Source organism: Fistularia commersonii, chromosome 26 (genome assembly GCF_037954325.1).
Source record: "Fistularia commersonii isolate RoL2024-O1a breed Wild chromosome 26, RoL_Fcom_v1.0, whole genome shotgun sequence".
Classification (NCBI taxonomy): Eukaryota; Metazoa; Chordata; class Actinopteri; order Syngnathiformes; family Fistulariidae; genus Fistularia; species Fistularia commersonii.
In genome coordinates this window covers 9,622,966-9,649,106 of record NC_141309.1, presented here as the reverse complement: position 1 = coordinate 9,649,106, position 26,141 = coordinate 9,622,966, and the positions used below count along the sequence as shown (strand labels likewise).

The 26,141-nt window shown below is 39.5% G+C and overlaps 1 protein-coding gene across 1 annotated transcript in view; it reads right to left on the bottom strand.

Moving 5' to 3' along the window:
• The window catches only part of slf1 (SMC5/6 complex localization factor 1), a 33,610-nt gene that overhangs the window by 2,406 nt on the left and 5,063 nt on the right, over positions 1–26,141 (bottom strand). Inside the window, exons 10-17 of the mRNA XM_086173469.1 lie at positions 25,708–25,842; positions 25,276–25,429; positions 24,919–25,087; positions 24,632–24,777; positions 24,073–24,182; positions 19,161–19,240; positions 14,688–14,780; positions 13,655–13,837 (exon numbers count right to left, since the gene is read on the bottom strand). Of these exons, the coding sequence (XP_086029595.1) occupies positions 13,655–13,837; positions 14,688–14,780; positions 19,161–19,240; positions 24,073–24,182; positions 24,632–24,777; positions 24,919–25,087; positions 25,276–25,429; positions 25,708–25,842 (1,070 nt within the window). The remainder of the gene's footprint in view (positions 1–13,654; positions 13,838–14,687; positions 14,781–19,160; positions 19,241–24,072; positions 24,183–24,631; positions 24,778–24,918; positions 25,088–25,275; positions 25,430–25,707; positions 25,843–26,141) is intronic.

Genomic DNA, 26,141 nt, shown 5'->3' with positions numbered 1-26,141 from the left:
GACAGGAATGTCCGCATTCTGGCCAAAGAAGACAGATGGTTCAAAACAGGAGTCAATGAAGCCATCTTTGTCAAAACGTAAAATCATCACTAAACAGAGGAGGGGGCCTTCGGCACAACCTTTCACCACCATGCAATGCTGTACTGGGATCAATACCAAGACGGATAAACAGACATGGACCAGGCCCATCTGCATCCTCCAAACAACCCAGAAAGATCCACGACCAGAACCAGACCCCGGTAACTTCCACATGAGCCTCAGGCCATGTGATCCAACAGGTTTCACTTGTTTGTTTCACATTCTGAGAAGTTTGGTTTCATCTTTTTGGATTCTAATCCAGGTAAATCCTCCAAAGTTGTACCTTCGTCCCCACCTAACGTCACCCCATTAGCATAACAACCCTCTTCGACCTAGTTTCTGTTGATCAACTCTTACATATGCATAACAAGCTATCATAACCTAGAACCACCCACAACTGCTATTTTCGGAAACTCCCCGCTGGCCATTAGAACCGAAGAAGCCTCTTGGATGACGGGCGAAACATCTTCAAGTGCAGAAATTCAAGTCCAGCTGCCACAACATGAAGATTTTGACAATAATTCACCATTACTATAGTCAGATAAAAGACACTGAAGACACAAAGGGATTTTTATAACACAAATATAACTCTGGTGTCCTCATGTTCAAACCATATCCAGTGACTAAGACTTTGCAGTTTATGTTGTTTTTTCAACATTTCCACTTCACATGAGAACTGCAGCTGAAGGCAACTGGGTTTATTTCTAGTTTACAAAGGCAAAAAAGTTATGATAAATATCAGTACTTTGTGTTTTGTCTGTTCAGAGTGAAAAGCCATTTTCCAGTGTCAGGCAGGCCTGTAAGCACTTAGCCTATACAGAGTGGGTCGAGTCAAGTGCAAGCCCTTTGTTTGCTTTCAGATAGACATATTCTGTGGCAACCCTCTCTTGATGGCACTTGACTGTTCAACCTCTGCACTGCTCCTGCCACTTGTGAATGAGTTTACAGCTCTGTGGAGGCTTGGTGTGACACAGACAACTAAAAGGCTGCTTGATACCATAGCTGGCGGTCTCTGTTTGACACATACAGAGTGGCTGCAAAAGCATGATGTTTAAGAACTGGTCTCCGTGTGGTACAGCATGTCATAAGCCACACTATACACCTACCAAATGCTATGTTAACAAAAAAGAATGAAGGTGGATCTATATGACTTAAGACATGTTGAATCCCAAAAATCCTTGTCATCCTGTATCTCTGTGACACTGAACAAACACTGTTTGTAGCAGTATGAGATTATCATGAAGAGCATGGCTGATAGCTAGGAAGGTCAGTGCTCATCTACATCTCAGCGCGTTAAGCCCGAGAAGCAAAAAACTCAATCTGCATAAATTGTACCATTAATGTACATACACTTTTACATAAGCAAGGGGATTTCAAATGCAGAGGTCAGGCATCTGGGGCATCAGTCAAGGACATAAGACCGTATACCTAATCAAAGCGGCTTCATGAGAAAAAGCCGAGGGATATGTATGGGCGAGAGGGAGAAAGGTGTTCACAGTAGGTCATAATCAGCAGGTTTCAGCATCAAGCACTTTTAACTGTTACACTCATCTAATAGACGCATCAGTAACGTGTGACGCAGGCCACGGTATGACTAATTGCAAGAATGTTCATGTCATTTAGAACACTCCAATTTGGCACCACTACTATGGTATAGCCGCACTGACACGTGCAGTGCTATGTCACTTACAAAAGCTTGGCTAAAAAGAGGACAGCTTTGACGTTTTTTTTTTCTCTCCAAGTTTAACTTTTTTCTCATATTGAGGGAAAAGAAAATTAACTAGGACACTAATTGCTTCATGCTTAAGTTTATTTAAAAAAAAAAATCTCATGATATGTTGTAATGGTAATAGGTATATTATCTATACAGCTTCTCTGGCAGTAGGGCTGAAGCCTATCCCAATTATCATTGGGTTAAAGGCGGGGTAAATCCCGGACCGGTTCATCACAGGCCTACATATAGGGACATATAGGCTCATACGCCTAGGCACTTTGGGTCTCCAATTTACCTGATACCTATTTTTGGACTGTAGGAGGAAACTGGACAAATCAGTGGGGAAAAAAACAGATATGGGGAGAGGATGCAAAGTCACACAGGAAGGTCCCAGTTGGAATCAAATCTGGAAGCTTCATGCTGTGTGGACCACAGGTAGGTATATTACAGCATAGCAGACGGATGTCTGTACCTCTCTGCTTAGGCTGCTTTTCCCATGACCCGAGCCTGGATAAATCCGCAGAAAATGGATGAATGGATGTCTAATAAAGCAATACAATTCCAAAAATATAACTTAGTTTTAAATGGTAGAAATCCTGTTGCATGTTTTTTTTTTTATGTACAGAATGAACAATGAAAATGATTCCCTTGTTATGAGACAATAAGAGCTGCTAAAATAAAATGTATCCTCAATAAATGCCACTTTTACACTCCATAATTAGATTAACATTGTAAGAATTGTTTCCCCTGAACGAGGCACCAAATGTGTTTAATGAATGTGTGGTTGGACAAAAAAAAAAAAGGTATACGGATACGATATCCTTAGATTTGTTTTAGGCTTCATTCATGTGAAAATAAATCCAGTATGGATGAGATTTTTGATCATGCAGCTGCCAACCTAAATAGAAAAAAACTAAATCCAATTCACCGCCATTGTGAGATGCACATAATTTAAAGTGAAACATTTCTACATTTTAATGAATCATAGGATTCTCTATTATGCTCATTTACTTGAATTTCTGGGTTGTTAGCCAAACTCTAAAAGACTAAGGTAGGCTATCTGAGCGTAATGTTTGTGCTATTGCAATTGCACAAACATATATATTCCCATATATACACAGATATTCCCATAAATACACAGACACATTATTTTTCTAATGTCTATTGTTACAATATCATATCCTTAGATCGAGATATAATTTATTTTTGTTCAATTGGCAATAAGGGCTATGAAAGACAACAAAGAACAAAATGGATAAAGAAAGAAATACTGAAAGGCAGTTTTCCAGAGTACCCTGCTGTCATTGTGTCAAAACCAGCTGACAGGCAGGCTCCAACCAAAGAGATGACACTGGTGTGGGGAGGAGAGGGACCCTACAGAAGAGCTCTGGGGTCGGTTTGCTTGAAAGCTTATAAGACTGTCTGGGCGGATGTGTGTTCGATGGTAAACTGCCAGCCGGAGAGCTAAATGTGTGTGTCACTGCATACTGCCTAGTGTTTGTCATATCCATCTGTAAGACTGCTAAACTTTTACTTTTGTTTTCATTAAACATCTACCTCTAATTTTACAGAATTAAGCATCAGTCTGTAATTTTGCAGGAATGACTATTTATTCAGCTCCCTGGTAACATACTTATACTTCTTCTGCTGTAAAATAGAAACATATGTTCTTCAGTGTTATCTGTTATGAAATATGATTTTATGTAGCTCTACATTGTATACAGATTTCATGACTTCATCACCTATAAATAATAATTACCTAAAAGATAAAAAAAAATCACAGAAATAGCATCACTTGTTATTTTGCATTTCGTACAAACACACACAAACACACACATACACACACACACACACACACACACACACACACACAGTTTTGAGACTTGGAAACGGTTCGGTGCCGGGACAGTGACTGAAGTGAATCCAGGTGTTGGCATTGGGCGTCAGATATGCTGCAGTGGAGATAGATATAACACCTGGGGGATTACATGGGAGTACAGGGTAATTACACCATCCTTTATGTACATGTAGTGTGTGTATACATGAATGCAAAAATGCCCCGCTAAGACCCCAGTTCTAAAAGCTACGGGTAAGGGAGGGAATAGACATGCCGAGTAAAAGCCCCTGCCTAATACACCAGGCAGATATAGTCTCTGGCCGTGCGCACGCAGGCATGCACGCACGCACGCACGCACACACGCACGCACGCAGGCAGGCACACACACACACACACACACACACACACACACACACACACACACACACAGAGGGAGAGAGAGAGAGAGAGGAGAGAAAGAGCGAAGCCCTTTGGCCTTTAGAGGGCAGGCGAAGACAAGAAATATAAAAGCAAGAGTGGAGGAGGGGAAAATTGGCGCAAAAAGAGGGAGGGGGGTTAGGGAAGAAAAAGAACGAAAGAGAGATGCAGAGCTCCCTCCCCCTATGTTTCTTTATGTCTCTGGTCTGAGGCTGGGCTGAGGAAGACAAGCTGGGAATCAGGCAGCACCACAGCATGGTAAACATCCCCCCCCACCCCTGCTGCCTGAAAAAGAGAGGCAGGGTGAGTGTGTGAACTGCAGCCAGGGGCACAGCATCATACATCCACAGGGAGCTGTAGCTTGTGACTAAAAACTGCAGCAAAAACAAGACGGCAAACTATGTGTAGCACCAAAGCAGCTACTGTCGAGGTGAGACAAATTTTGTCACGAGACAAAAATTTTAATAAATAAATAAAAGACGGACAGAAACTGATACCAATAAAAATACTTTAGGTGCATTTTTCCTTATCTGCCTTACTTTGACATTCAGAGGAAAGAAACAAGAAAGCAAATGAAAAACGTTAAAAATAAGAAAACAAAACGAAACAAAAAAATGTTACAAAAAGGAATGAGGTCAAGAACTTGCTGAGCTTTTATTCCTGATATGCGTTATAGAGGCCAATATTAGGAAAGGCAGGGTGGCCAAATATTGCAGACACAACAATTTTAGGGAACCTTCAAATCTAATGTGAAATGCATCTGAATAACTGTTTTCTTGTCCAGGAAGTTATACGTGTGCAGTTTTCAGATGACACCCTAGCCTCTTGAAGGGCCTTTGTGTTGTGTAAAGCGTAGGTGGACACTAGCTTCTGGTTGTGTAATTTGCTGCAAAAAAAAAAACAAAATAAAAAAAATACCCCTACCACACCAAGCAGAAAGTTGGTTGTTCGATCCCTGGCTCCTCCTGTCTTTGGGCATGACACTAAATCCCCAGTTCCTTCTCTGGCTAGCGCCTTCCGTGGCAGGTCTGCTGCCATTATTTTGTGTGTGTGTGTGTGTGTTACTGTGGAGGTGAAACAGTTTCACAGAGAAAAACCAAGTCTAGTTACCACAATAAGAGTTGACCATGACCTGGAGGGCTGACAACGTTCACAGCCCCCTAGTTGATACTCTAGTCACAGGGACTGGCCAAAAGCAAGACCTGAATTTCAAGGGGTGCACTGAACACATGTTTGTAATTATATTGCCAAATATAAGGGTTTCTGTCTTATTAGAACTAACCACTCATCGACAAGTAGTACAGGAATATATATTGCCTTGAGAATACTTAGGTTTTGTTTCAATGAGGACTTTTGCTCAACCAGTTGTAGTCACCATTCTGTCAGACAGTGGAGCAGATAAAATGTTCTTTAAAATACAGAGAATAGCCTTTTAATTGGTCTACTCAGTCTTTTAACATTTGCAACAAAAACTATAGATGGATATTTTAATCCATGCAAAGACTACTGCAGTGGGAGCACATAGAAGTGATGCTCTTAAAAAAACGACAGTTCAACGTATAAAAACCGTTACCTTGATACTTTATGCAGATAAAGTAAAATTGTGAATATTTTTAACTTTGTTCTGGTTGATGATCGTGGTGTATGGTTTGTTATGACCTGTCTACAAAACACATAAAGATGATCACACCTTTAATTGCTACTAAAGAAATACTCAGAGTATATTATCTATTTTAATACAATATGAGTAAAGCATTGCCAATTACATATCCTTATATAATGTACAGAGTTTGAAAAAAAGAAGCAAAACCAATACAGTTGGATAGAGATTTAGAAATCATGGAATTAACAATTACATGCTTCTCAAACTGAAGACTCATATATGCTTTTTACCGCATAGGTTTACAGATAGACAGATCTGTTCATGTGAATCCTGTGTTCATTTCTAATGCAGTTTGGTCTGTCTCCTGGGAGTTCAACAGATACAGACCAATGTAGCAGTACCACTGAACACCACAGTGGCAGTGTTGACTTGAATCATGAGACTGAGAAAGTTTGAAAAATAGTGGCACTTTTTGAGGGGAGGCTATGTGAGTTTGTGCAAAATCATCAGCACATTTATTATGTTCCATCACCATGTTACAGGGATAGACACCTGTCGCCGAACAAATGTTTGTGTCCCACTGTAGAAAGGCCCATAATCAGTACCACTGAGTTGCATTACTATTGCTAAGCAGAATGACTGAGTCTGAAGTCATGCTGGCCATTATTTCATTCATCTGGAGTCTGAAACAGTCCAAACAGGGTTTTCTCATCTTCTGTGTACACAGGGTCAGAATAAAGAAATATACAGGCCAGAAGTCATTGATGCTCTCTTTAGTACAATGGGCCTATTAGGCATCAGCTAGTGCCATAACATAGGGAAGATTTTGTGAGATTGATAAATGTTCGAGTTCATGATTTACAGTTTCGATTTTTAGCTTGCCAATCAAAATGAAGCCACCATGAAAGTGGCAATGACAATGATAACTGCAAACATCTCAGTTTCTCAAATAGAATACTGACAAATGAATTTGTAACTATAGTCAGCAAAAGGACAGACAGTAAGTACCTTATACAGACACAAAGCTCTGCCCCTTAGAAAAAAAAAAACTTTGATCAGAGAGGTAAAATCAAGAATGCAATCTAGTGATTGAACTCTAAAACAATCTTACCGGTACTAAAGAATTATGATACATCACATGCATAACCAAGGGGAGTTACCAATTTTACGGACTGTCCTTTATATTCTAGTTGAATTAAGGTATTAGAATTCTCTGTGGCAGATCATTAACAGTAGAGCATTCTCATTTTGAACTGACAAAAAACAACTCAAAATATTTGGAATTTTGAAATGCACTTTGTGACTTATTCTTAAAAGTTGCTTCACAAATAAAAGCAATATTATTATTGTCAGTCATATCTTAATGTAATTTCTTGAAGAGAACTTATTTATATCCATGGCTGCTCCAATAACGTTTTATCATGTACCTACATATAATGTGGAGAGAGTGGTCATCTCCTAATCCAGAAAGGTTGTTGGTTTAATCTTGAGCAAAAATGCAATGCAATGAATTGTCTAATAGGTTGTGATAAGCTTCACCACCTTACAAGACAGCCTCCACTATCCCTATCCCTATGTGACTGGGCTACAAGGGGCTATAAGAAACCCCATTTGTATTAGTGAGGAAGAGAAAGTGCCACAAAAACCTGTAGACTAACTTCCATCAGTTCTCTCAATACTTGTACTTCTCTTACAGAGAGAATTGTTAAGTAAACAATACTCGAGTGACGATCATATTAAGATCAGGCTACTTTCTACTGAACATTATAGCTGACCTGAGTGGGAATATTTCACAGCCAAGTGAAAAGCCTGCCATCCTGCGGAGGGGTATAATGTTAAAATAAATAACTGAACTTGAGTGACAATTTGAAACCTGAAAACTTTTTCACATATGCAAACCTGGACAAAACAATCTTTGAAGTGGGTGGCACATTAACCAATTCATAGTGGCAGATGGCCAGGCTCATTTTCAACGTAGGAAATCCCTTATCAATAAATCACAACTTTTGGACCCGCACAACTACTACTACTGGGCCTTCACTGAAGCCTGAAGCTGCAGATGAAATGCAGCCTTGATTGTCTGTATCATTTGCAAATCAAATTTTATGAATTATTAATATTGACAGTATGCCCTTCAGGTTTTTATGTAGTGGTGCAAGTCTGCGCCGGAACTACAAAAATTAATTTGAAGGTGAGGACTAGTTAGTTTAGAGCCAACAAAAGCAGACAAGATTGCATTCACTGTAAGTTCTGCTACTGCTTTTTTATGCATTCTTGGTCTCCAACACATTAGACAAAAAGGCACTCTTCTGTTCAATCTTATTCCCCTTCTCTCCTGTCACAAATATGAATGGTTAATTGAGACTTGGCTCTGATATGTATTTATATGTATCTGATACATATTTATATTTAAAAATTGAAAGTAGTCATCTCTGAGATAATGCTGGACAATCGTCAAGAGGAAAATTCAAAAGCAGAAGTCAAAAAGGCCATAACACTGGATCATAAATGGTTTAGCTTTTTAAAAAACTTTTTTATTTCATTTTGGGGGCACATAATTATCATGCATAGACTGTGGATCAAGACTGGTTTTAGGACTTAAGTGACAAAAATGGCTGTACAGTTAAAAAAACCTTTGGAAAGTAAAGTTGGATCACCACAGTCGAGTGAATTTCTAGGCCAAATTTGGAAGAATTCTTCCCAGACCTGACTGATTACCTCATTCAGGATAAGGGGATGGCTAACCCAATTCCTAGGTCTTTTTTTGTGAGACAGAAGCTCAAGAATAATGCAAAGTTCACTTGAATATAATTTACTGGGATGAAATGTTAGGGTCATTTGCTTTTCATGGAAGAAAGAAAATGTACATTGGAATTTTCTTTAGAATTGAATGGAATCTTAAATGTATATCAGCGCTTCCTTGATTTACAGATGGTTTTAATGTGAATTCTGATATCTGCAACATAAACTGTGGATCTGGAGCACGATTTTGGCTTTTCACATAAAGAATCATTTGAGCCACCCCTCTTAAAAGGATAGTTTTTTTTTTTTTTTTTTTACATGTTATTTCCATGCCACTACAAGAAATACTCATTGTTCAATATTCATCCCTGATTTCTTTGTGATAAATGGTAAATAAGTAAGTCCAAAAATAACATGTGCTATCATTATTTGTATAACTATATTATTTTTTTCTGATTTGATATTGAATTCTCTGTAGTTGCTGATGAATATTTTAATTTAAGCCTGGGAAAAAGAAAATAGTACTGAAATTTGTGCTCATTCAGTGCATGATGATATAAGTTCAGGGCTAGAGCACACAAGAGAGTTCTTGAAACACAATGAAAATAATCTCTGATCCATGACATACTGTTTTCTTTTCAATCGGTCCAGAAGCAAATAAAAGAAACAAATTTAACATTAGAACTTCAATTTGTTTGCAGATGGAAGGAGCATGTTTTCAACACTTGCAGTTTCACCAATTTCAATTATAACTTTGCAAATACACATATTGAATTAAAAGTCCAGTTGGACCTTGAGGTGAAAGAGACAGCAAAATACATGAAAATGCATTAAACAAAATGGTTACATTTTCCTTGGCCTTTGCCCTTTCTTTCAAAGAGAATCTACCCCCAGTGGCCTTCATGCTCACTAAATGTATTCTACACTGGTTTAAGAAAAGAGCTGAAATATGTGCCTGTTTGTACATAATTAAAGTGGTGCTGAACAAGATAGTTTGCAAGAATCCTTTAGTCAAACATTATAAAATCATTAGCCCCATTCTTTGATATGCTGTTGTCCCTCATCTTTATAGGGTCTCACCCTCCTCTTGATGAATAGTGATTGTTAAAACAGAGCTCCAAACTTAATTCTGGCAACCACCTGAAAAACGGGGAAATAAAGGTCAGGGGGAGGGTAGAGTGAGAAAGGAAGTAAGGAAATAGAAGGATCTAGTTGAAAATTCCCAGCAAGAAAAGTCCTTGCAATGCAGCCTGGAGAAACCTAAAGTTAAAACAGCCTCAAAAGTGAGGCCAAGGGCTCAAAACACAGCCTCATCTCCGATAGTGCTAGTGTTAAGCTCCTTGCAGCTGCTGTTTCACAGCCCAAAGGGAAAATAATATATAGTGGAATCAATGTTTTTTTAGCATGTTACGAGTGCATAAGCATGGCTATGGCAAGAGTAATCTGTATTTTTGTCTAGAAATATGTGTTAAAAAGAACGACACAGGTGCACCCTAAATGAGGACAAAAACCCAATGTGTTTTTGATGACACTGAACAATGATATATTTTTGTAAAATGTATATTACATGTATCAGTATCAGCGGGGACCATTGGATGCTAAACGAAGCATGTGTGTTGTATGTGTAAGTAAAGAAAATTTTGAGATACTGAAAGAAGAGTCACAAATGCGATAATATCTAATTAAACAATATTCTGAACAAGCAATCTGACAAGTTAAACACAAGTCTTGTTTAGCCTGTCTTAGACAGCCAATACTGTCCTAAGACTGAGAAATGACAGCTTAAAGACCCAAATCTTTATTTCTCCACCCCCTTTACTCACAGACATGTTTCCTTGCTGTGTGTTTATGTGTGTGTGTGTGTGTGAGTTGTGTATGTATGTGCCAGGTCTGTAATGTACAGCTCCAGGTCATTTTCCATTCCAATCAGGGGTACTGGTTGCCCTGGCCACCCTGCAATATTTAAATACTACTACCAGCTGAGGAGGCAGCACACGAAGATATCAGTGCGAGCACATGCATGCGTGCACATACGTACACGTACATACGTACACGTGCATATGTATACACACACGCACCCACACACACAGAGAAACAACTACATGCCAAAATTCTCTCATTACAGTATTTGAGATTCAGGAAAAATATGATGACATGCATATACACACCAAAACACAAGAACAAGGCCAATTCTATGTTTGAAAATAAGCCGCAAAAATAAATGCTATCCCACACACACACACACACACACACACACACACACACACACACACACACACACACCAATTCAAGCACGCATGCAAGCGCACATGCAACCACTCTTGCACACAGGGTCATGTGGGGTGGCCTTGGGCAATAGGGAGAGGAGGGGAGAGCAGAGTTAGCCTTGCCCTCAGCCATGGCATCCTTTCCTTGCCAGCTCCACAAGCCTAGAGGGACTGAGGTAGAGGGGGTTGTGGTGTGATCCTTCCACCACCCTCAAAACAGACACACACATGTACACACACACACACATGCACAGTTTCCCCCTATCACAATCTATACACCCACAAAGGCCTCCAAGTCCAAGCAGACAGGCTTACAAAGGGGTGAGATCATTCCCAAATAAAACCTTTGTTGGTGTGCCAGTGTCAGTATTGCCCTCTCTGGCCTAACAAAACCTTGCCAACTAGGCTTAGTCTGTCTGGCAGAAACAACTAGTACAACAGGATAGATGTTTTTCTGAAAAAATATAGTTTCAAGAAATCAAGCAGGTACTAAAAATAATAAACTCTGTGAAATTATACCTAAAGAAAATGATGGAAATGCATTTGGTCCAGTAGTTTGTTTCCTATAGTGGGACAGTGGCCAAAATTGTAAAGAAAGCCCAATATATGAGTGTTTGAAATGCAGCCACAAGCAAAAAAACACCTGCTGGAGTATAAAGTATCGGTAAGTCTAAACAACAGATACATGGTTATAGCAACCAGGTTGGATGGGGCCCCTGAAGTCAAAACTTTCCACCTTTAACAGACTTCAAGAAGTAACATTTGGAAAAAAAAAACCCCAATGCATGGATTGTTTCCATGGCAACAGGGGAAAAAACGTTACAAGATTTTAGTGGAGAGGAACACCTTCCCACCAACTTTTAGCTGTAGCCTTTAAACAGCCCTCCATGAAGGTGTGAGGTAAGAGCAAATAGTCAGGAGACAGCAAGTGAGAAAAGAAGTATAATGTCGAAGCCTGCAGGTAATTTAAATTGACAGTATTCTCATTCCTGTTGTTCTGCTAAGTCCCTGTGAACAGACCTGGCCTGCTTGACACACAGTCCTGTGCAATTTTATAGAGAAAGAGATAGCTGCTTTTTCCTGTGGCCTCTTTTAATTTGCTCTGCCTCCTGTTTCTGAGGAAGGAAAGAAAGTGTTCGCTTGTTTCCTCTCCGGGACTAAACAATCCCAGTCCAATTTATTTTTTGAGGACAGAATATGTATATGTGTTAATGGGAAAGTCAAATCAAATTAACTATAATTAGTCAAACGGAGAAGTGAGCAGAGGCAGAGGTATGTTACTTGGGAGCCCTGTTCCAGCGGAAGCCCTCCCCTACAAACACACACACCTGCTGCACCCAGCTACATCACCCTCTCCCAACACCCGTCACGCTACTTCAACCCTCATGAGTGCAGAATGTATCTGGCGTGAAAATATGCAGACACGCAAACTAGCCTGTATTTTGCGAGCAGCAACTTCTGTCGCCATTAATCTTTTTAACAGACACTTTATGAGGTGACAAAAAAAAACACAATCAGAAAAACATCAATGGAAAAGAAGAAAATAAATCTATAAATGATCACAAATTAATGCAGTAAAAACACACGTAATGATAATTTCAATATTTCTCTTCATCACCAACTTATAATTCAAATTTGTGTTTAGGTACTGAACTAAACCTTGCTTAAAAATCAAAGGTCCCTTAGCTATAAAGAACCGTCCGAACCAAATACGTTTTCAATTTAATGCTGTAAAAACTTTTTACTGGATTAATAAAATCAATTGTACAGCATGACTGAAGTGCAAAAAGCAAGGTACAGACAGATGATTTATTGTAACTTTTAACTGAGTAAAAAGAACTAAATCTAAAGTTCTCTGATATCAGTGTAGCGTACTCTTTAACCACTATGCTGCTTCTGAGCAATTCTTAATTACAAACATGTATGATGGTAATGTATGATTGTTCACATCATGCTTAGGTCCGCTCTGCTATTGTGAGGGTTTTTAAAACCAAACTAATCTGGGCAAAGTCAAAAACAGGAATCGGTGTGCCACTAAGCTCAACTGTATCTGTTGATAGCAAATTGAAACCCCGACAATGGGAATTAATCAGTGGCAGAATGGTTCACTCTATATATTAGCTCACTTCGCAGCCAACTACAGATAAGATGAAGGTGTTTTAATTTAGCATTACAGGATTCTGTCACTGTTGCGGGGACCATTTGATTCAATCAAGTCCTTTAAGGAGGATGGATTGCTTGATAGCATATGGTCATGGCTGTGTACATTCCATCCAGTTAGTAAATATAAACCTTGAAAATACAGCTAGATATGTACCGGTAGTTAAACCTGGGAACGTGATGCATAAGTAATAAATTGTTTCTGAGATTTTTTTAATGGACTGTTTCGTTCCAAATGATCCTAAGACTAGTAGCTCTTGGCTACAATGGGATTCTTCACAAGCAACACATGGATACAAAAAAAAATTGCCCAAAAGATTTTTGAATTAGTGAATGCTCTTTATTATTTCCAAAAAAGCTAGCATTTTAAATTTCCTAAATTATCAAAGATTTTTGAATTAGTGAATGCTCTTATATTATTTCCAAAAAAGCTAGCATTTTAAATTTCCTAAATTATCAGTTCAGGATGCAAAAGAAATTAGGATGCAATGGATTTAAAAGAAGGTCATTCTAAATGCAGACAAACTGGAACTAAATCTGATGGAACTCCCGTCATGTTCTTTGGAAGATAACTTACATTTTGGCTTCTAAAAGCGATGCGGTAGCCACATCTTAAGTGTTGATTTCAGTGTTTCAACTGCAACACCAGTGTAACACAAGCTGAACTTTTTATATCCATGTTCTGCATAACAAGAGGGTCATAACTAGATAGGTGATGAACACCTAATTATAATTTTAAAAAGTATTGCGTAAGATTGAAAAAGTGTTGATATTGAATTGGAGTTAGCCTGGAAAGTCCAAACATGCTCCAGCTTAATAATACTGGTGATGCTGACCTGTATTCTCCAGTAGCATTTTGACGATATCCATGTGACCATTCAGTAGAGCGTCGTGAAAAGGACTGACTCCGTCCACCAAGCAATCAATGATTGGGGCAGGGTGGTGGTGCAGCAAAGCCTCCACACACTCAGTACTGCCATGGTTGCATGCTTCATGCAGAGGTGTCCAGCCTGCATGGTCTAAAATTTCAACAGATGCAAATACAGACAGCTCACCAAATAAGATAAAACAAAAAAAAAAAACAATGTAAATCACCCTAAATCTATGTTTAGTTTAAAGTAATTAAATGATAAAATAGCATGATAAAATGTTGATTTTATACATCTCTACTGCTATGAGACAAAGAACCTTCTAACTCAGGCTTCCAAGTATCAAAGTCTTCTAAAACATCAAACATTTAGCATTGAAAATAAATTTGAGCATGCCTCTGAAAATTTTTAAAGCATAATAGGAAAACTAAAAATAGTTAAAAATAAATACATCCAGAGAATAAAAGTCAATTTATTGTCATCTGCTTTAAAAAATTGTCTTGTACATCAAAACAGGCCTCATTTCAGTAGGTATCTTTAAAAGTGACCATAATTTCACCGATTCATAAATATATCTGCCTGATCATATTTTCGGTATTGGCACTTACATTAGCCCCTAGTGAGAGGCACGGCAATTTGAACTGTGATAAAAGGTGTTTACAAAATGTCAGAAACCTTTCAAAAATAAATTTGAAAAATCTATAAAAGACAGATAGTCATTATGTTTGACCTAAAGGGACACGAGACAGACATTCTTAAATACCAAGTAATTTAATAAATTAAGAAAAGTGGCAAAGAACCCAGACGGCTAAGCTGCAAAGCTCTTTAAGACACACCCTTTACATTTTATCGAAAGGTTAACCTCAATGATGACGCACTCACGCTGTCATTTTTTTTCCCCCCACCAACATTAATCACCTCGCAAAACCCTTGAGTTAACAGTGAAGGTACATAGTGACAAGCAAAGGGTACAGAGAACGAGAAAGTGAGAAAATCTTACCTTTAACATTGATGTCCGTGCCAGGAAGTGCCAGGATCTGAAGCACGGTTTCCACTTGGTTTCCCTTGCAAGCTCTGTGGAGGAGGGTCTCTCCTTCGATCAGGACACACAACACACAGCATGCACGCGTGCAAACACATAGACAAATCATGGATACACATCCACAAACAAACAAACGCACACACAAGCGCACACACAAATCCCAAAGAGAGAAGCACAGGGAAGACAGAAGAATCTTAAATTAGGGTGTGCCGGTGCTGCCCATTGTCCCCCTCCATAAAGCAAACACGCCAATAAAATGCCACAGAAGTGTTCCCAACTGCATAAAAAAGCCTGACCTACAAAAGTTCAACCCACCAATGAGGATGAGAATCAAGGAGTAGGGCTGAAGAGAAAAAAAAGTGGGAGATCTTTCAAGGGAGCAAACGGGTATGAAAAAAAAAAAAAAAAAAAAAAAAAAAAAATCAGATTGAGAGTTGGGCAAATTTTCCTCAGTCTTTTTCCTCATACAGAGATTCTCCACTCAAATTCAGAGCCCAAAGTTTATATCGGCATAGTTGGCGAGCGAAATATAGTGGTGAAAGTGTAGTCTGGCTTCCTGTCTGCTTACCCGTAAATTGTTACTTGAGAGGAAGTTATGGTAGACAGCCCACGCACAAAGCCTCAAAAAGGATTCTTCACAGATCCAGGGTTCAAAAGCTCCACTGGGCATCAGCAGTGTCACCACGTGATATTTAATCAGCAAACGACCAGTGAACAGGCATGAAAAAACCCTCAAGAATTCCATTTACATTTTTAAACAAAATTTTCTTCCCCCTATTTTTCCCCCAAATCATTACCCCATCCCTCACTTTTTCTGATACAATATGAAATCAGGAATACATTAGTGGGCAACAGCTCCCTCTTTTCATGTATGGCTGAACTTCAGAGAGAAGTTAAAGGCCAAGCATGAGTGGCTCTGTGCTTGCCAGCATAATACATGACTGCAAAGCCATAATAAATGCTTTACTAGCGCTCCCCAGGACACCAAGTCTGTACAGGGTCTCCAATCCAGTGCACACAAAGCAGACTGGGGCAAAAAGGCATGGAGGTGGAGGTGGAGTGGGAGGGAGGAAACTACATGCATTTCAAAGCAAGTGGGAAAATACTGGAAATGCTGGATCTTCTTTATCCTGAAGGAGTCCTTTCCTCAAGGAGTCTTTGAGAATACAGAAAAAAATATTTGATGCCATCAACTATTTGTAAATCAGTTGAAAAACAACAGGAGAACAGAAAATAAAAGAATTGTTTATCAAAAGGAGGATTGTGTATTTTCTCCAAAAAAGGAAGTGCAAATCCAGGCAAAAGGCTTGAAAAGCAAACTTTTTTTCTTTCCTAGTTATAAACATCTCAAGAAAAAATATACCAACAAACATGTGCTACAATATATAATAAAGAACACTTCACTTATATATTATTATGCATGTGAAATATTGATGTTGCTGTACAACTGATTACTCATTTTACAATGTGAATTACAAATTTGACCATTTTGAAGAAGGTCCAGTGACTATAATATGTCACCAAAGCACAATTTAACATAGAATTATGTATAAACAATGATCATTGATTTTTATTTTGTTTAGATGATTGTACTATATTGCATGAAATCCCATTGAAACACACAAATTACAAACATACAAAATTACAAACAAACAAACAAAAAGAAAGATTCACTTGAGTATCATGAATATCTTTTTTTGTGTGAGTTAATTTTTCATATTCTGCCTCTGGGTTCTCCTTCACTGGTTACAGACCAATGACTCAAAACATGAAGTATGACTGCAGCACCACCGCAACCCCATGTGTAGAATAAGTGGTGTCGATAATGAATGAATGATAACCTGAAGTGAGCTGCAGAGCATGTGTGGTAAAGTTAAATGTGATACAATTCTTGCCATATATCCTTTGAACTATGGTGACTAAGTAACACTTCTTTCAGAGGTAGTATTGGTAAGACAAATGACATATTACACCTTAACAAGAGCAGTGCAAGGCAGTGTATCCAAATGGTGCACAGAATCAGTAACCCCAATGAGGTCAATCAAGGAAATGAAACCAGTATTTTTAATGCAAAACTCAAAACCAATCAGCAAAGTGAACATCAGTGAAAAAAAGCAGGCTTTAACGAGTTAGGTGTACTTTGTGGCATGTTAGTGTTCTACATGGTTTTTGCTCCTATTACAAGGCTCTAAAATGCTGTGATTAAACACCCATTCCACTACACGCCTTGTGTACACATTCTTGCAAATGCCAAGGCCAATCCATGGACTGTTAAATCAAGTTAATGGCTCCAATTTGGACACAACGGCTATATTAAAGGCGTAATTGCATGCTCAGCATTTACAAGCTCAGAATGGATAAATCTGCCTGTCCTTTTCTTCAAATTCCCTCTTTCACACTTTAATAGAAAAGTTACATGTAAAATATATTTGATGCTCTTAATTTCCCATCAGTCTGCTCTCTACACTCCTGCAGTGTTGTCTGGACTGCCAGTGTTTGGACAAAGAACTGGGGAAACCTGAAACAATGCTATTTTTAAGGAATGTTTTTGGGAAGTGTGCTCTGACAGGGATTGCAGGCATTTGGGATTCACATGTGTCTTAAAAATGACTACCTCTCGTGTTACCAAGAGTAATAAAAATGTTTGTGTTTTCCAAAACAGACAGAGCAGCCTTCAATGTCCAGAAATCTGATGACAAGAGAGATAAGCTGAATGTACTGCTGGGTACAATGAATTCTGCAATGTGTTTGAACTGTGTCAGCCTCTGCTCAGGTTTGGATTTAACTTAATGTAGGAATGGGACTCAAACCCCAAAGTAAAACAACCTATCTGCACTGGGGTTTGCTCACAGTCATAAGTGTTGCTGCCAGTGATACTTGATAGAGGGGTTTGGAAGGTCCATCCACCAAATGGTGGACCAGAATCTCCTTGAGGCCCCTCCGGGAGTCGTCCTCAATGGTCTCCCCAAACTCCTCCCACGCCCAAGATTTTGCTTCAGCGACCACCGAAGCCGCATACCATTTAGCCTGCCGGTACTTGTGAGCTGCCTCCGGAGCCCCACTGGCCAGAAAGGCCCAATAGGACTCCTTCATCAGTTTGAAGAACTGAACTGACCCCACCACAGGGGTCCAGCAGCTAGTGGATAAAAACTTAATTTTTATCAATTAGGCTGAAGACCGATATTAATGGTTTATGGAAAAGTAAATATTTAACATTCCCTATCTCTTCCATTTTAATTACAACTGTTTTATTTAGTGTTTAGTTACGGTTACACACACACACACACACACACACACACACACACACACATCGATATACATATATATATCAATAAATAAATTAAAAAAATATATATCTAGAGAGAGAGATAAACATATAGAAATATATGTTTGATATATAGGGTGTGCCGGTGCTGCCCATTGTCCCCCTCCATAAAAGGCATATTCATAATATATATATCAGCACATACATTCATACTAATCGTTCTGCTTAGCATTGAGAGGGAAATATCAAAGTGAAACGTGGATTATCCCAAATCCCTTAAACCTTCTGTGCTACTTAGACAAAGACAACAAGGTTCTAGGAGGTGAGGGAGATGTGCGAAAGGCAAAGTGCAACATATAAGAAAGGAAGTTTACATGTGGGGGTGAAAAAAAACGGTGAGAGAAAGCAAGATGGTTGGGGGTGGGGGTGAGAGCGCAAGACTGGAGGATGCGGTGCCGATGGTTCATCAAAAATTAATGCCGACCGCATCAGTATAGAGATCACGTAGTGGAAAAACAACAAATGCCAACAGCCTAGAGTCTACTGCCTCAGCCACCCCCCACCCCTCACACAAACACACACTAAGGCCTGATCAGGTGGAGGGGGGAAATATGAGTTCTGACATCTTTGAAAGTTCACACAGAGTGCCATCCCTTTAACTGCAGGAAGTACTACCACAGCAACAGCTGTATATTTGCAAAGCTACATAATTGCTGCATTTAATATCCCGATAACTTTGATCTGAGGCCAACTCTACACGCTAAGATGCTGTATGTGTTGTATAAGAAACCCTTTTTATCCATTTCTTGTATTTATTAGTTAATGTACATTTGTCCTACTTTGGTGGATGAATGAAAGAAAATGGTCAACAAGGAAGTGCAGGTGTACTGCAGAGATAGTAATAGGATACTGACAATGTCCATTACATGAATGACAGGCCAATATCGAGGGGTAATTTCCAATGGATGTGACTAAATGGAAGCATAGTTCTGGCCTAATCAATCAATTCATATATAATGTTCTTTTGATTCCACAGGAAATGATGACAATGCAATAATGTTACTTTTTACTGTTAACGTAGTTCATTGCACTCATCCACCAAATGTCCAGGCATGATAAATTTACAGGAACATTTAAGTGTGAATGTGTGCATGCATGTGCTATACCTGCGGCATTAACTCTGTTAAGACCTCTGGGGATGTTGCTTTTCTTCAGGCTTGATTCATTCTGCAAAGTACCCTGGGTTCTGTACAGGGACAAAAGACAGTCAAAAGGTTTGTGAAGAACAGTGTAGATTTTTTTTTTGTTCAGCTATATTATAAATGTAACAGAAATTGCATTAATTGTTCAGGAAAGCAAAAAGGCGTCTTGAGTCTCAGCAAAGCCCTTTCCTTCAAAAGCTGATCTCCTATGAGACATATAAAAGCTATGTCTATATAAAATGAGAATTCAGATAAACAAGTAAAACATTTTAGTTCCAAACCATTTCAGTATTATTGAGTGAGAATGTATGGTAGCAGGGGCATCAATGCAGTCTGACACACCGTTAACAGATTCACCTCTATCTCTCTGTATAATCATATATGAAATCTGGCAATATTTGTCCAAACCTCATGGTGAATCACACATGCACACACACCAACACTCCATTTCTGTCTGCAAAGTATTTTCCTCCCACTTAACGCCTCAAACACAAAAACTGAGAATTCAATGTGAGCGAGTGAATTAGGAAAAATAACTAGTAAAAGAAAGTGAAGCCTCTTCAAAGTAGTGGCGTGCTAATAGCTGTGGGCTGTCACTAGTCCTAGGAGTGTGTATGTGAGATCTGCCAGCATGAGGCCTGACAGGTATCGTGTGCATATTCCTGTGCACATCCACGCACGTTACATTGAAGCTGAGTGCCATCAGTATTACAGGGAAGCGGCTTGTTCGCTGGTAATTGGCTTGTTCAGAAGCCAGGAAGGAGCTCCCAGCAGTGAGGAGGAAACGCGTCCTGTCACGTTGCTTGTTATTAGCAGGGACAAGGCGGAGAAGAGATGAGACAAGCTCTGTCTGTCGGTGTGCATGAGAGAGAAAGAGAGTGTCAGAGTAAGTGAGAGAGAGAGAGAGAAAGAGAGAGAGAGAGAGAGACAGAAACAGAGAGACGGAGAGAGAAAGAGAGGCTATCCATAGGAGTGTCTACTGTGATGACAAAGTAACTCTCATCTCAAATAACTCCACCCACATGTCCCCTGTCCACAGAGACTGGCCAGTGTGGAAGCTGACAGGTCCCAGCTTGGACATTCCTGGGTCTGGCCTTTTCACATGGTTTACTTTAGGAGACCAGCATGCTGTCAGTTGCCAAGCTATCAGTTCTGGGCCTGAGGCAGTGTGCGCCATTAGTGGCCCACTCTCAGGAAACTTGTGAGAAAAAAAACAAGAGTGTGATAGAAAATGGAAGACCAGTGCCGTCATAAGCAGGGACTATTACTTTTTTCTTGGTTAAAATGTAAATGAAAAGCCCAAACAATAAAAACTACAAATTAAGTGGATAAACTTAAAATCAGGGGCTTTTCAAAAGATTTGGTTAAGCCTCAAGGTCTGAGTAAAAAAAAGTATGTAAAGTAGGGGCATAGTCAAATATGCTGATTAGATAACATCCCTCCATTGAGAGTGGTAAAGCCAGCAGGAGGATACATACATTTAATTACAGCTTCCCCTCTGTTAACAGTAGTCTCTGCCACAGTTAGACAGCAAGTCCATTGGGCAGCTTAACAGTTAAGCACAACCAACAGTTAGTCTGTCAGCTCAGTACTGATTAAATGTGTCTTACATCACCAGGCTATCAGCCATCACAGGAGGCAGACCTGCCATCTCTCATATAATACGTATAAGTTAAAAACAACAACAACAAAAAGGGGGTCGACTGAGTCATCTTGAATTCTATTGATAAATGCAACACCATGAGTTTCTCTACCTTCTTCTTTGTCTTCTCCTTTCGGCTTTTCCCTTCAGGGGTCGCCACAGCGAATCAACCTTCTCCATCTAACCCTGCTCTCTGCATCCTCCTCTCTCACACCAACTACCTTCATATACTCTCTCACTATGTCCATAAATCTTCTTCTTGGTCATCCTTGAGACCTCCTACCTGGCAGCTACAATTCTAGTATCCGTCTACCAATATATTCACTATCCCTCCTCTATACATGACTGAACCATCTCAGTCTGGCTTCTCTGCCTTCTCTGCCCTCTCTCCAAAACGTCTAACATGTGCCTCTGATAGACTCATTCCTGATCCTATCCATCCTGGTCACCACCAAAGAGAATCTTAGCATCTTCATCTCTGCAACCTCTAGCTCGGTATCCTGTCTTTTCGTCATTGGAACTGTTTCAGCATCGTCTTGTACACCTTTCCTTTCATTCTGGCTGATAGTCTTCTATCGCATAGTACACCTGACACTTGTGTCCGCCCATTCCAACCTGCTTTAACCCGTCTCTTCACCTCATTTCCACTCTCCATTACTCTGGACTGCTGACCCCAAGTACCTGAAATCTTCCAACTTCTTGATCTCCACTTCCTGTAGCCTCACCATTCCACCTCCCATTCCTCTCATTCACACACATAGCATACCTCCACCTCTAGATTTTCCTCAACCTGTTCTCTGCTCTTCATACAGATCACAATATCATCAGCAAACATCATGGTCCATGGAGATTCCTGTCTATCCTCATCTGTCAGCCTATCCATCACCACTGCAAACAAGGAGGAGCTCAGAACTGATCCCTGATGGAGTCCCACCTCCACCTTGAACTTCTCTGTTACCCTTACAGCACACTGCACCACTTTCTCACAGCGAGCATACATGTCCTACACCAGTCTAACATACATCTCTGCCACTCACACAATACCGGAGCTCCTATCTTGGCACCCTGTCATATGCTTTTTCTAGGTCTACAGAAATACAGTGCAGCTCCCTCTGGCCTTCTCTGTACTTCTCTATCAGCATTCTCAAAGCAAATACTGGATCTGTATTACTCTAGGCATGAAGCCATACTGCTGTTCACAAATGCTGACTTCTGCTCTCAGTCTAGTTTCCACCGCTCTTTCCCATAACTTCATTGTATGGCTCATCAACTTTATCCCTTTATAGTTGCCGAAATTATGCACTTCCTCCTTAATCTTGAAAATGGGCACCATCACACTTCGTTTCCATTTTTCAGGAATCTTCTCACACTATAAGGTCCTGTCTAGTCAGAAACTCTACCACTGCCTCTCCTAGACACTTCTGTACCTCCACATATCATCAAGACCCACTACCTTTCCACTCTTCATCCTCTGCAATGCCTTCCTCACTTCACTTTTACTAATCTGTGTTACCTTGTTGTCTAGAATAGTCACCTATTCTACCCTTGTCTCTCTTTCATTTTCCACATTCATCAGCTTGTCAAAGTACTCTTTCCATCATCCCATCACTTTTCTAGCATTTGTCAATACATTTCCCTCTATCCTTTATCACCCGGACCTGTTGTACATCCTTTCCATCTTTATCTCTCCGTTTCGCCAACCTGTATAGGTCATTCTCTATACCATGAGTTTCCATGACTTTCTCTACCAACAATATAAAAGGTGCAAACAGGCCTGACCCTCAATAAAGCAGTGCCACTCGTACTGTTTTAAACCTCTTCTCTACGCTTGACAATATATTACAATTATTAAACAACTTTGCTGGGGATAAAAGTTTCCCTTTGTTTCTTGGCTGAACGAACAAGGCCTTTCACTAGAATGCTTAAAGAATGAAGGGTGTGGGAGATTTATACATGTTTAGAAAAAAAAGATGTGTAAATTCACTCTCAAGAGTCACCATCAATGATGACAAGGAGTGTATGAATTAAACCATGAAGAAGGAGCAAATAAACATTTACTTGTGGTGTGGGTTCTAAATTTAACTCTGACTTTGTCACTTCAATTTCTTTTAGGGTTAAATGATTCTGCTTGCCCTCGGGCATTTCTTTATCTCTTCCACACACATTGCATTCCTTGTTCAGTTTCTCTCTTGTCTACACACAAATAAACTACAACCTTCAAACTGGTCTGAGACAAAAGTAAAAAGTAAGCATAAATGGAAATGAGAGAGAATCAGGCCAGTACTTTAACAAGTAGCCTTTACATGAACTTGCTCCCCTGTGACTCCTGCCCTTCTCCCAGCCAGCTACCTGCTGGTGAAGAAGCAGATGTCTGATATGGGGTAAGAGAGTGTGTGTGTTTGTATGTGATATTGCATTCAAGATGGCAAAGAAGGATTTAGTATGCAAGGGGAGATTAAGTGTGGTAGAAAAAAGGGTGAAGGCTGAGAGCCTGTGGTAATAATAAAAGACATAAAGGCCTGATGGGATATCATAGACTATCTATCTGTTAACGATCCTTCCTTTGTAACCCCCCTGTCAGCCTGCATTCACAGATAAGATCAGACCTGGACATGACCCATCACATCCCAACTCCTCATGCTCCACCTGACCTCTATTTGCCTCTCCCTGGCTTTCCCCATGTCCCCCTACCCCACCACCCCCCATCACACACATCACCTCACTCCAGGTGTTCTTTTGTTCTTTCCCACTCACATTTCTCTCTGTCCTGCTCATTATTACCCAATTTGTTTGACACTCTTTGTAACACAAGTCATCTAAATGGGAAAAAACTGTAGATGGAAATGTAGACAGAACAGACTGATGGTGCAGTTCTTGGCAAAATATAATGGCCATCAATTCTTCTATGGAATCAGTCAATACTAATAAGGGTTGACCAACAGAGTATATTGAAAGACAAAATTTGACCATTCTATCAAAGTCTAAAGACGTTACTTTGATGCCTGAAACGAACGAAAAAATAAAATAGGAAAGAACTATACAAATCAATGTATCATAGTCTTGAATATGGCACAGATGTGGAAAAATCTAGAGGATAAAAATGCACTTATAGTTAGTTCTAGTCACTGTCTATGTTAAACCACTGCATCTATCTTTACAGTTTTTCTTTCACGTTATTGTGAGATACACGTATATGAGACCAGACAACTAGTTAGACCACTCTGTGTAACCAACCTGCAGCTGGTGACCAGGCTGCTGCAGCTGTAGAAAGTCTTTTGAATCCTGCTGTGAGCTCCACTGGGGCTCTGAGCGAAAACTCCGAGAGCAGGCAGGTACGACAGCACCTGCCAAAAGTCATACATGCACACACAAGGTTAAAAAGTATCTCGAAAATGCAAAGTTTGTGTTTCTGTTATGGAGACACAAACCGTCATACACTGTTTTGCTTTATAGTGCAGAACTAAAATTCAATCCACAATCATTATTGAATGGAGTTAAATCCGCCTCTTTAGCTTCTCATAAACTTTGCAGAAGCAAAACAAAAAAAACGTTTAAGTGAGTAATTATGTCAAATTGAATTTTTAATATAAATTAAAGACCAAACTTCTTATTTCACATGAATTATATTGATGCTAAATGATGTTCCAGTGGATAAATTAAACATGAAAAAATATTTATACTATCAATGACTTAATAATAAGAGTAGCACAATTTAAATTTCTTCGTTACACATATGTAATACTCAGGCCTGATAAAAGCAACTTTGGTTGAAAATAAAATGACAATCACTCACTACTTTCTTAATAGACAGAGGGTCATCTCCAACTGTGAATCCATTTGCATAGCACAGATTCCTGAAAATGGCATCAGCCATTGCCAACTTAAGCCTGGTTGAGGGAATTCGGGCAACCAGGTCTGCCAGCACCACGGAAGACACATCTGCAGGACAGAAGACAGACTATTCTCAAGTAATTTCCATCATGATATCTATAATTTGATTTTGAGTTATTTCTGTGTTAATGTTTTGAGGAAGACACAGTACAGTGTCTATAAATTGGTTATTTCTCTATCTGCTCATACCCTGACAGATGTTGGCAAAATGCTCTGCAAGGTTTTTCAGGCCCATATCTACAAGGTTCTTGTTCAGCTTGATGTTTTGCTGACACCAAAACTCAACCAACACAGAAAGAAGGTCAAGAAGTGTGTCCGCCAAATCCATCTTCTCCTTTTCATCCCCATCAGTGTAGGCCTTCAGTGAAGATAAGGAGCATATTATTGTGTAATGGGGAGACAAATAACAATAGTATCTCATTCAAAACTAATGCAAAAAACAATTCTGGTTGGGGGACTGTCACTAACCTGAAATGACTTGATTACATTGAAAATACAATGTCAAAACCAGTACACAGTCAGAATGATATATTCCAAAATATTTACCTCTTTGGCAGCTTGCATTGCAAGCTGTACAAGCTGTTTCACCGCAACTGATAATAGAGTGGACCGTTCCCACATAGTCCAGAAAGTTAGGTAAAGCAAAAATCCTGATGCTGACATTTGAGAGGCTCCTTTTCCCTGAAGTTCGAAGAGATCCCTGAGGTTGATGAATAAAAAATAAATGATCAATGTAGAGTAAGTAATAAAAGTATTACACATGGTTTTAATGTTTCAGAGGCAATACTATATTCAACAGTCATAAATATAAGCAAATTATCCGGTATTAATTAAGAGTTACTGTCAAGACAACCAACTACTTTATCAAACCTGTTAAACTACTTTGAAGTGTTTACTTGTAGCATTGATAAAGGAAGTAAAATACCATTATCAAGATTTCTTAGTAAAGACCCAACAAGTAAGTCCTTAAGTTGTTACCCTGTAGAGATAGAGTGGAGCTCCCCTTGGAAGAGTTTCAAAAAAAAAGCCAGGATGTCACTGTAAAAATGTAAGAGCGTTGGCAGACCACGTCCGGGGAGCTGGTGGCAAGAAATCTCCTCGGACAGGCAGTAGCTGGTTTGGAACAAAAACACATTCTTCTACTTTTCTCAATTCCCTTAAAAGTGCTCAATTGTAAATAAGCAAAAAGAAAACAGACCACATGAGAAAAAAAAATGTTTTGGGAATTTAATGTACTTGCCATCTTCTCAGTTCTAGGACAAGAAAAACAGTTGCTCAACTTCACGTATGTGTGTGCGTGTGTGTGTGCATTTGTTGCAGAGAAATAGAAACACACACCCCACTAGCATTCTCTGGACGGAAATTCGATAGCGTGTTCAACTATTTGATGAAATGAATTCCAAGAGAAGTTT